Source organism: Babylonia areolata, chromosome 24 (genome assembly GCF_041734735.1).
Source record: "Babylonia areolata isolate BAREFJ2019XMU chromosome 24, ASM4173473v1, whole genome shotgun sequence".
In the NCBI taxonomy this organism is placed as follows: Eukaryota; Metazoa; Mollusca; class Gastropoda; order Neogastropoda; family Buccinidae; genus Babylonia; species Babylonia areolata.
Genome location: NC_134899.1, coordinates 48,114,060 through 48,126,890, shown reverse-complemented (window position 1 = coordinate 48,126,890; position 12,831 = coordinate 48,114,060). Strand labels below are relative to the sequence as shown.

Genomic DNA, 12,831 nt, shown 5'->3' with positions numbered 1-12,831 from the left:
CATACCAGCAGAGGTCTACAAGGATGGAGGCACTGTGCTGACTGAGAAGCTCCATCAGCTGTACTCACTCACGTGGAAAGAAGAGACGATCCCCCAGGATTTCAAAGATGCATCTATCATTCACTTGTATAAGCGAAAGGGGAACCGGCAAGCCTGTGATAACAATCGGGGCATTTCCTTGCTCTCCATCGCAGGCAAGATACTTGCCAGGATCCTACTAAACCGCCTCACAGCACACCTTGACCAAGGTCATTTGCCTGAGAGCCAATGTGGATTCCGGAAAGAGCACGGAACCACCGACATGGTGTTTGCTGCAAGGCAGCTGCAAGAGAAATGTCAGGAGCAAAATGCTGATCTGTTCTCCACCTATGTCGACCTCACTAAGGCCTTCGACACCGTGAGTAGAGAGGGACTGTGGAAGATCATGGCCAAGTACGGATGCCCTCGGAAATTTATTTCCTTGGTCAGCCAATTCCATGAAGGCATGCAGGCTCGAGTCCAGGACAATGGCGAAACATCTGCTCCTTTTGCTGTCACAAATGGTGTCAAGCAAGGCTGCGTCCTGGCTCCAACGCTGTTCAGCCTCATGTTCTCTGCAATGCTAACTGATGCCTTCAGAGATGGCGATGTTGGAATCGGCCTAAAGTACCGAACAGATGGCAAGTTGTTTAACCTCAGAAGGCTTCAAGCAAAAACGAAGGTCATGACAGACATCATCAGAGACTTTTTGTTTGCTGATGATTGTGCCCTCAACGCTGGATCTGAAGCTGACATGCAACTCAGCGTCGACAAGTTTGCCACTGCCAGCAGGAACTTCGGCCTTACCATCAGCACGAGGAAAACTGAAGTTCTCCATCAGCCAGCCCCAGGGAAACCCTACGTTGAGCCCAACATCACAGTCAACGGTCAGAGACTCAGTGCGGTGGAGCGGTTCACATACCTTGGCAGCACACTGTCACGAAATGCGACCATCGACGATGAAGTGAACGTCAGGATTGCAAGAGCAAGCGCAACTTTTGGTAGACTCAATGCAAATGTCTGGAACAGAAGAGGCATTAGTCTTGAGACCAAGCTAAAGGTCTACAGAGCAGTAGTTCTCCCCACACTACTGTACGCCTGCGAAACTTGGACAGTGTACCAACGACATGCCAAGAAGCTGAACCACTTCCACACAACATGCCTCAGGAAGCTACTGAACATCAAGTGGCAAGACAAGACCCCAGACACAGAGGTGCTCGCAAAAGCCACCCTTCCCAGCATCTTCACCATCCTGATGCAGTTCCAGCTTCGCTGGGCTGGACACGTGGCGCGCATGCCAGACCATCGGCTGCCCAAAAGGCTCTTCTATGGCGAGCTGCAACAAGGGAAGAGATCACACGGAGGTCAGAAGAAGCGCTTCAGAGATACTCTGAAAGTCTCTCTGAAAGCGTTTGATATCAACCCTGACTCCTGGGAGGAATCTGCAGTGGACCGTGACAAATGGCGCGCTGCTGTGCACAAAGGCGCCAAGTTGTGCGAGGCCAACAGGACTGCTGCAGCTGTTGAGAAGAGGCAGGCCAGAAAGTCACGGGCAAACAAGCTCCCTGACAATAATATGCCTGTCTTTGTCTGCCCCAACTGTCAGCGAACATTTCGTGCGCAGATTGGATTATTCAGCCATCTGCGCACTCACAGATAGATTCATGAGCATCCTCCCCCCCACCCCACCACCACCCTCCCCCCAACCCCCAGCTGGATGACAACGATGGTCATCATCGATCTCGATGGACACACCACCACCATAACACCGTTCATGTTTTTATCATATATCTCGATTATTTAAGAAATTCTTTTAATTCGGCGGTAAAGGAGACGTTGTCATAACCTCAGGCACACTGCAGCATATAGGTTTTTTTCTCTAGATCTGCACAAACCAGTCTGCAACGGGCTGACTGAAAGAAACGATCGATTCAATTTTTCTTTTATGTTCCCTCCAGCCAATTCAGTATCCACTTTAGAATATTCATTTTCAGTACACACGTTCATGGTGTAGTTAGTGTCATTGTATGTGTTCTGTCCCGATTTTTCTTTTTTCTTTTTTTTTCTTTTCTTTCTTTCTCTTTTAATTGCGAACAAGAAAAAACAGTGTCATGCCGTATTCTCACCAAACATAGGTTCCGGAAACTGGGAACAGCCGGATTATGCGGGGTTTTTTGGAGGGTTTTGTTGTTGTTGTTTTTGTTTGTTTGTTTTGTTTTTTGTTTTTGTTTTTATTCCTTGGCTTCAACGAAATAAGCCATTAATGATCCAAACGGCTTAATCCGGAAGACTTACAACCTATCATTGGTATGACTATGAAGATTTTGTTTCCAACTATGTTTAAACCAAATTTGGTATTGGCTGACAAAAGTTTTCCACACACACACACACACACACACACACACACACACACACACACACACAGACAACTGAACACCAGGTTATAACATAGACTCACTTTATTAACATAAGTGAGTCAACAGTCGCAACGAACACACAACTCTTCTCCTCGTATTTGGTCGATCATGCATAGTCGTGTGTATGTGTGTGTGTGTGTGTGTGTGTGTGTGTGTGTGTGTGTGTGTGTGTTTGTATATGTATAAATGTGTGTGTGTGTGTGTGCATGTGTGTGTTTGTGTGTGTGTGTGTGTGTGTAAGCGAGATCATAATTGCATTATGTTTGAGGTGCGTTGGGTGTGTTTGTTTGATGTGTTGAAGCTTGCGCTTCACAAGCTTGCGACAAAAGATAGCTCCTACCATGTGCACATCATAAGACACACTCCTACCATGTGCACATCATAAGACACACTCCTACCATGTGCACATCATAAGACTCACACTCCTACCATGTGCACATCATAAGACTCACAGTCCGTTGCATTTCCAGCTGGCCCGAAATGTTCCCTGTCTGTGAAGGTAAAGTGTACAACAGTTGAACAAGAACTTTTAAAAATGGTTGTATTTCAACACCAAGGGTTCTTTAACTCGGTTACAAACTAAAATAGAAATTTTGATCTCTTTGATGCCCACCCTCTGTGTGTGTGTGTGTGTGTGTGTGTGTGCAATGTGCAATCTTGAGACAGATGCCTTGCTAACGCAGTTGTTCTTGTTTCCACACTCGAGTGGGGCCCTCGTGGCAAAATGCCCAAGGCCACTGAAAAAAATCCACTGCTCTGTTTGGGGATGACCTGACGCAGTGTGTCCATTTAAGAGTTTAGGCTATACCCCCGTTGGGATATCAGGGACTCCGCTCCTTCAGTTTAAAGATAAATAATATTCCCACCTCTGCGCGGGTTCGAATCCCGTATCCTACCCAGAGCTGAGTGTGCTATGGACTTAAATGGGAAGACTGGGACCACACAGTCGAATATCATCCACTACACGGATGCGTCTTTAGGTGTGTTGCTCTAATTTCCTGACGAACACTGCATGTGTCCGTATTTCCCGGGCCTTGTTCACGCCGGGATATCATTATGGCAGGAAGCGTAGATACAGCCGTCTCACGTAGTCCGAACCTAAATGGACCCCGATAGCAGCATCTTCATCTTCATCGTCATCGCCATCTTCCTCCTCTTCCATCATCACCAATATAAAAAGCCCCAAATTATGTGGCCTTTCATGCTCTGCTCTCAGGTTGACCTCAGTTTTGATTCCCCTTCACTCCCGCGCTTGGGGTCAGTCTTGTCAAGGTCTTCAGTGTCGGCAGATTCATGGGGAACTGTCGTTGGAGGGACATGATGGAGGGCTCTACTCTGGGAAGGACGCTCACTCAGTCTGGCTCCGCTACTAAGCCATTATTGTCGTCAGTTGGAGGCATAGTAGGTGGTGTATAAGTACGTGAAATCAGAACAGGCACTACCGAACACCACCGAAGTGACTCAGGAGCAGTGCAGGGTCTCCTCTGGTGTATGGCTTAGAGACCTAACATCGATTGTTCCCTTTGGACTGCCGGCGCTGGGACTGAGACAGACGAGACCGTGATGGGAAATAAGCGGCTTTGGAGAAATGCCACTCAAATGGTGTAGATAATGGTGCAGCAAAAACAACCAACAACAAGAAATCCCACCTCTTTTCTAATTTATTGTTCCACCTCCAACCCGTCTCCTTTAAAACGTTTTAGCTCTGTCGTCTTCCTTTCACATTTTCTGCTGTTGTGGGTTCCATTATCTGACTTATTTTCTGCTACATACATGAGTGCTGTTCTAACACATACTTTCTGTTTCTGTTTGTTTTGGTGCATCAATACAGTCGTAAGATTGTTACCCGATAAATAAACATATCTAATTTCTTTCTTTTCGTTTTGTAACATGATTTCTGTAGGTAAACGAATTATGTCAATTGACACTTTGTTGTTTAGTTGTTGTTTTTTTACGAAGATAAAGGAATTCTGTCACATATTTTACCTTAACTGATGCACATGTCATCATCAATGTCGATGTGTTATTGGTTACTTTTTAAAATCCAGTATGCTCCAACAGATTTTACAGGTAAATTGATAACTCTGATATCTTGACTGCACTTAGTCAAATATTCTGTTTCATGGTGTATTCTTTTCAAAACTGTAAACGATGGATTTTATGTATTTATTCATTTGTTTGTTTATTTGTTTACTTATTTATTTATTTAGTCTTCTGTTACATTAAATATTAATGTTTATGCTCTGATGCGGTTCTGTACAATAAATAGAACAATATAAGTCTGTACCTGTACTGGCATAGCGCACTACGTCAATAAGATACCACTGGGATAACAATTGTTTAGTTATCTTCTGTTTAATGAGATACCACTGGGATAACAATTGTTTAGTTCTCTTTAATAAGACAACCACTGGGATAACAATTGTTTAGTTCTCTTGAATAAGATACCACTGAGATAACAATTGTTTAGTTCTCTTTAATAAGATACCACTGGGATAACAATTGTTTAGTTCTCTTTAATGAGATACCACTCGGATAACAATTGTTTAGTTCTCTTTAATGAGATACCACTCGGATAACAATTGTTAAGTTCTATTTAATGAGATACCACTGGGATAACAATTGTTTAGTTCTCTTTAATAAGATACCTCTGGGATAACAATTGTTTAGTTCTATTTAATGAGATACCACTGGCTGGGATAACAATTGTTTAGTTCTCTTTAATGAGATACCACTGGGATAACAATTGTTTAGTTCTCTTTGATAAGATACCACTGGGATAACAATTGTTAAGTTCTATTTAATGAGATACCACTGGGATAACAATTGTTTAGTTCTCTTTAATGAGATACCACTGGGATAACAATTGTTTAGTTCTCTTTAATGAGATACCACTGGGATAACAATTGTTTAGTTCTCTTCTCTTTCAGTATCTGCACTGTTATTGACGTCAGTATCTGTTCCTCTGCACTGTTATTGTTGTCAATCCAAGAAAGTAGGAACACTAGGCTTTCGATTTTACAGTATTATGAGTGAAATATGAAATAAGGCCTTATTGCCTATGCGCAGTGATGTTATGCATGAATGATATTATTATGCAATTCTCATGATGGTTTACGATGGTTTATTCTTTGCTGTTGGCCTCTCGTGCGGACCTATTGACGGAAATCTAAATGAGCGACACGATTCTGTTAATGTAGTGATATATTCTTCAGATTTTAATACATTATTTGTAAATATGCTTTGAATGCATAATGCACGTGCTTTTGGGAAAGTGATCGAGGCATAGAATGGGGTGACACTTTTAAGAGTGCACTTTGGTTAGACGCTGCAGGCCAGTCAGCGCTTTGGGTTTATGCGAGGGCCAGGCATCTGCATTTTTCTTTTGTTTAACAACAAATGTGGCGTAGCATATATGGATTTGTCAGCACGCTCCGACACATCCTTGGAACTGAAGCATTTGGTTTATAGTATGCGTGAGGTTAGGTCGCACAGTCTATTTTCAAGTTGTGTAAAGGTTTGCTATTTGCTGGATTAAGCCATGACTACTGAACTGCTGTAGCTCGACGTTATCATAATTACCATGTGATTAAAGACTGTGACCTAAATGTAGTATGTCTGCAATCGATCGAAGATAAATCAATAAAAATCAAAAGCCGAAAAATCAAAGAAAGAATTATTTAATTTCGTTGTGGTATACGACAAGAATTGACGTCCCAGTACTTTCTCTGACCTAAGTCGTGTTGTATGTATGTATGTATGTATGTATGTATGTATACGTGTGTGTGTGTGTGTGTGTGTGTGTGTGTGTGTGTGTGTGTGTGCACTCAGTCTTGCTTCATTGCATTACATTCAGACATTATCTACATACATACATATTTTATATTTACATGGCAAACATGAGCGTTAAGGAGAGATTTTTACACTGACATCCCATCTCCATGCACAAATCAAACTGAGGTTAAAAGTAAAACCAAGACTTTTTTACGCTTCTTCCATTTGTTCTGCTGTCATATAACTTTACCGTTTGATGCAAATTCATTCAACTTGCAGACTATTCCATTGCTAAAAATAAGGCAGATAATGCACTTCAGGATTTACAGACAGGAAAAAAAATCCCCTCGGGAAATTGATAAAAGAGTGCCCAAGCTTTCGGAAATTTGACTGATCATTTACCTCAAGTCCACCGATTCTTTAAGCCCAAATGGGGTCACCTGTATGTTCCCCCAGGTCTAAGTTCCCCCACGCCTATATTCCCCCAAGTCTCTACCCCCCCATGTCTATGTTCCTCCAAGTCTACGACTACTGCTGACCACTATTGGCCACGACCCTAAAGTGCTCAGATTGCTTTATGTTGTCCCATTTGTCCATTATCATGTCACAGCGGGTGCTTGACCGCTGCTTGACCACTGCTGACCACTGCTATACACTATCAGAGTTCAACTTGCATCACTTTGTGACGGTCATGCATTATTGGGACGCCTTGGCAGGATCTGACCATTAGCTGACCATTGTTGACTGCTGTTGGCCATTACAGACCATTTATTGCTTCTGCAGACTAGTACTGATCACTATGCAAAAATCTTCAGATTGCGTTGTTATCATGTTTGCGCATTGTTATGACGTCCTGACCACTACAGACTGCCACTGATCACTGACCACTGCTGACCACTGACCACCACCAACCACAGACCACCGCTGACTACTCACCAACAATGACCATTGCTGATCACTTACCACTGCTGACCACCGCTGACCACCATCGACCACTGACCACCACTGACTACCGACCACCAGTGACCACTGATGACCAGTACTCAAAAGTGTATGCATTATTAAACATGCATAGGCCTTGGGGACCATTGACCTGCGGGAACTTAGACCTGGGGGGGAAAATAGACCTGGCTAACATAGACCTTGGGGAAGATAGACATGACGTGGAATCACAACCAATGGAGCATGACATATTTCAGAAAACAGCATAATCAGGAACACAACTTGGATTATCATAACGTTTGCATCAAATCAGGTACTATGGGGGTACATTCCTTCTGCACGAACGTATCCTATGCAACCTTGCAAGTCTGAATGAATTTACTAAGTCTAAGGAGAACTCGTTTACTGCAGAGACACAGATATAAGACATACCGATTCAGATACAAAGAGAGAAATGTGTGTGTGTGTGTGTGTGTGTGTGTGTGTGTGTGTGTGTGTGTGTGTGTGTGTGTGTGAATAAGCATTAGGTTATATTTCACGATAAATATGCAAAAACGTGTTCGATTTCTTAATTTATAGGAGGGAGTGGGGGGAGGGGTGGGGTTATGAAAAGATCGAAGTAGAAAGACAAAGAGTGGAAGAAAAGAGAGTGCATACTGGAAGCAATTAAGGGCAGGGAAAAAAGTGTGAAACAAAAATAATTCTAGAGAATTAGAGCAACAATAACGGAAGATTATCGTTAAAATGCGTTCAGTAGTAACCATTATAAACCTGAAGAAAAGGTACGGAAGCGGTTTCAACCCCATATGTTAAAGTCGGAAACAAAAAGACTTACCACAGAGCTAAAACGCGTGCGAATAGTGACATCTAAAATGATTGTTTTAGCTTACGTTTTCAGCGCGGTAAATTGATTACTTTATTCGAGGTGATAAACCATTGAAATCATGTTATTTTCATGTATCTTAACTATTTAGGGCATATTCAAGTTCGCTGAAAGAAAAATGACGTTGCGACAGCCATGAACATCGCAAAATGTTGCCGTTTTTTCCAGATCAACGCAGACTTCTGTGCGCAACTGAAAGTAAGCGGGTGCGATAGAAAACAGAGTCGGCATTTCAACCAAATGAATGTGTATTTCGCTCTTCGCTCAATCTGGCCTCTTTTTGTTATATTGATTGATTGATTGATTGATTGATGTGGATACTTATATTGCGCCTATCCTCGGTCAGAGACCAAGCTCTAAGCGCTTTACATACACGGGGTCATTTGCACTACAGGCTGCCTACCTGGGTAGAGCCGCCTGACGGCTGCCACTGGGCACTCATCATTCGTTTCCCGTGTCATTCAATCAGATTTCAGGTACACACGCATACACACTCAGACAGTCATGTAACATTTACGTCCATAACCGTTTTTATTTATTTACCCCGCCATGTAGGCAGCCATACTCCGTTTTCGGGGGTGTGCATGCTGGGTATATTCTTGTTTCCATAACCCACCGAACGCTGACATGGACTACAGGATCTTTAACGTGCGTATTTGATCTTCTGCGTGCGTATACACACGAAGGGGGTTCAGGCACTAGCAGGTCTGCACATATGTTGACATGGGAGATCGGAAAAATCTCCACCCTTTACCCACCAGGTGCACCGAGATTCGAACCCGGGACCCCCGGATCCACGTTGAAAGTGACAATTTACATATCACTGGATATTTTCTCCCTCTTTTTCAACGATAGCTCTATCATTTTCCATGCGCGCTGTCTCATTCTTCATTCATTCGATGTGGCAGCGAAGTTTCCGACGATACTCAAATCCACCTATTTGGACCTCAGTGGCTAAGAACAAACTGACTTTTTATGTTCTTCGTTTGCTGTCTCCTCTCTATCCTTGATTTTCAGGTGCTTTTTAACACGTGGTGTCAAACTGGATCAGCTGCTAGTGAATGAAACAAGGATGACAAATCAGCGGTTACTATGGAAGTGCTATGTCGTCGCAATAATTCGCGTCGCGAGAGCATACTGAATTGTCTCCAGCAACAACTTGATGGAGCTTTGACGTGTTCAATTGTCATCGATCCGCTGATTAGTCGCCAGTTCAGCGGTTTCCCCTTCATTTGTGCTCCATTAAATTCAATTCAGTTCAATTCAAAATATTTTCATTTCTCCTTTCTGTTGCCAGGCTTGCTGAGGTTGCAGCAGATCTTTCGTGCCCTAGGCAACGAGAGTTCCAACTGGTTCTTCGTCAGCCGTTTTCTGGACGTCACCAACGTGCACGAACAGCTCCGGGCCGTGGATTCTAGCAGCGCTGCTCTGCCTTTCAAGAGCATTGTCCTTGACCTTTCTTCTGATGAAGCATATGAGCATGTTTTGCGTCAGGTGAGTTGTATGGCGTGTCGGTTGGTGGCAGTGGTTATGGGTAGGTCTGTAAGATTATAATTATGTGTGTGTGTGTGTGTGTGTGTGTGAATTCATGCGTATGTGCATGGCTGTATTTTTTGTGTCAAGCAGTGCCTCTGTCACACACACACACACACACACACACACACACACACACACACACACACACACACACACACGTCTTCGGTATTCTGTTTGATTTCAAACAGTGAAAATCTCAAAGGAACAATTAGATGGTTTTTTCTCACTTTTATCTTTTGGTTTCGTCAACACAGCATGTACCGGTTGCCTCTTCGCGTGCATAAAGCCGTTTTTCGCTGTCAGTTGTGTTCATCATCTATGCATTAGCACTAAGAGAAGAATATACTTCATTTACATAAGTATTGAACACCAAATTCAACTGGGAGTAAGTAATGTTCTCCCTTCCTCCAGTTGTTTGAGCTTGAAAGAGCTCTCATAGCTTCACTAGAATCTTGAATATCACAACCTTCTAGCACTCTGGTCATATAAAGTTCATCATCAGAAAATAGATATAAATTTATGTTTCATTCCAGCTCTCTCTGTCTTTCTGCATCAATCTCTGCCCCTCTGTCCATCTCTTTGCCTATCTGTCTTTGTCTCTGTCTGTCTGTCTGTCTGTCTGTCTCTCTCCCCTCTCTCTCTCTCTCTCTCTCTCTCTCTCTCTGTATCTCTCAAGCTGTTCATTTCTCCTGGCGTAAAGGTCTCATATAGTGTCCATGGTTGTCTGTCGGGTGGCGGTGTCTTGTTATAAACGATTTTGTTAAATACACATTGAAGCCGACAATATGATTCCAACTGAATTGCCCCATAAATTATTAGGAGCAGAGACTGATTGTCTATTGCTAGGACTTTATTCGCCCCCCGAAAATTCAATCTATTATGTAAAAACTGAGATACGCAATGGAGTTTCCATATTAGAAGATTCCGTATTTGAACTGATAGGGCCTTACGGTGATTTACCTATGATTGATTTTGGTGATCTGAATTCAAGAACTGCCTCAACCAATGTCAGTACTAAAGACCCTGTAGATGAAATATGTGATATGGTTTCTCACATGGGCTTAAAATCTTTGCAGATAGCTGGTGAAAGTATGTCAAGAGTGTCTAGTGATGGCACTATTAACTGGTTTGGTCGTCATTTGATTTGTGTTTGTGAAATGTTTGGTTAATTCTAAATGGATTACAGTCATCGCCATTTTCTGATGATTATACATACATATCTCCGAATGATAGTAGTGTATCGGACTACTTTATTTTTTAACTTAAGTTGCTTTCTCAGTGTACTGGTTTTCATATAATTCACAAGATTGAATCCAGACATGCAGTTGTGACTCTTGACCTTGGCCAGTACATTGTAAATAATAAACTGGTAATTGATAGGTCCTCCATTACAAACTGTAAATGGGAGGAAAGAAAATCTACTGTATTTTCTTATATGCAATATACACATGCTTGAGCTCTAATGAACGAGGCACTGAATTTTATTGATTCTGATATAAATCTGACTTTGTGCAAATTCGATCTTCACTGGAGGAGAGAAATACAAAGATAGGTTTGATTTCGAATGTAGGCAGACCATAACAGCACCGCGAAGGGATTTGCACAAGCTCCGGATCTCATAATGACAGATCGACTGGCATAATGTCAAAAAAAGAAAGAATATAAAGAGTTGCTCAGACAGAAGAAGAAAAGGTATAAAGACACTATAATAGTCTGTCTGCAGAATAATGTTCAGAGTCCTACAGCATTTAGAACACAGTCCGATCTATAAAGATACTATGATAGTCTGTCTGAAGAATAATGTTCAAAATCCTAAAGCATTTAGAACACAGTCCGATCTATCAGGCCAAAGTCTAAACTCCGTCAACGATTACTACTGATGACTGCTTTGGTCATTTCTACACAACTAATGGGAGTTCTGCTTTTGATGAAGCTTCATTTGACCCTGTAAGTGATTGTGATTATGGTATTAATTGTTATTCTTTGAACCAAGCTATATCTGAGGATGAAGTGAAAAGTGCAATTAAAGCATTAAAAACTCAAAAAGCTGTTGGACCAGATGGCATGATAGGCTAGTTTTATGAAAACAGTATATACTTTATTGTTTCTTTCTTGGTAAAAAAAAGAGTTATATTTTTGATAATGGTTTATATCCCGAAGACTGGTCTCTGTCGATTTTACAACCCATACATAAAAAAGGAGATGACAATTTATCTGATAATTACAGGGAAATATCAGATTATACTTTTATTCTTTTGGCACTGATTCAAAAACAGCTTGTAAGGCACAGAAAGTTGTACGTTGCTTTCATTGATTTTCGTAAAGCGTTTGACTCAGTACGTAGAGATGAACTTTGGAAAAGTCTGAACCAAACTAGCATGAATGGAAAAATGGCTTATGCTCTAAAAAGTATGTATGCTGTTGTTAAAACACGTGTTCGTGTAAGTGGTAATTTAACTGACATTTTCTTTTGCCCACGTGGTCTTAAGCAGAGCGAGGTGTGCTCGCCAGTTTTGTTTTCTTTGTTTATCAAATTTGGTAAATTTACCAAAGATATTTGAAACTATGGTATGCATGGTATTCAGCTGTCTCCAGATTTCATAGAATTGTTGATATTAATATTTTCCGATGGCGTCGTACTATTTTCTGATGGTGTCGTTGGTTTGCAAACACAAATCAGAATTCTGTATAACGCATCCAAACGTCTCTACTTGCTGGTAAATTTGGAAAAGTCTAATATTGTTGTATATAGAAATGGTGGTTATCTTGCTTGAAACGATGTGTGCTATTATGGAACTGAAAAGTTGAAAATTGTTACCATGTATAGATACTTAGGTATATTCTTAACAACAAGGCTGTCTGTCCAACCAACGTTACAAGATCTTGCTGACCGAGCCCGTAAGGGAGTTGTCATGAAACTGCTGTGGACTGTTGGAGAACACTGTCCATGCATATTTTTCAAAATGTTTGATTGTCAAATACATCCCATTCTCACCTATGGTTCAGAAATTTGGGGATTCACGCAAGACCAGGAATGCATTGACAAAGTACATTTAGATGCTTTAAAGGGATTTTTGGGTGTTAACCCAAATCTCGTAGACATCTTGTATACGGAGAAACAGGTAGATTCACAGTTTCTATAAATACGCACATAAGATGCATCAAGTTTTGGCTTCGATTAGTTTCAGTTTTCAATGAATGAAAATAGATATCCTAAAAAAGCCTATAACATGCTCCTGTCTTTAAAAAATGAAATCAACA

At 41.7% G+C, this 12,831-nt stretch overlaps 1 protein-coding gene across 1 annotated transcript in view; it reads left to right on the top strand.

The window, feature by feature from the left end:
• The window catches only part of LOC143298660 (glutamate receptor 3-like), a 148,369-nt gene that overhangs the window by 48,717 nt on the left and 86,821 nt on the right, over window positions 1-12,831 (top strand). The window contains exon 4 of the mRNA XM_076611544.1: window positions 9,332-9,528. Within this exon, the coding sequence (XP_076467659.1) occupies window positions 9,332-9,528 (197 nt within the window). The remainder of the gene's footprint in view (window positions 1-9,331; window positions 9,529-12,831) is intronic.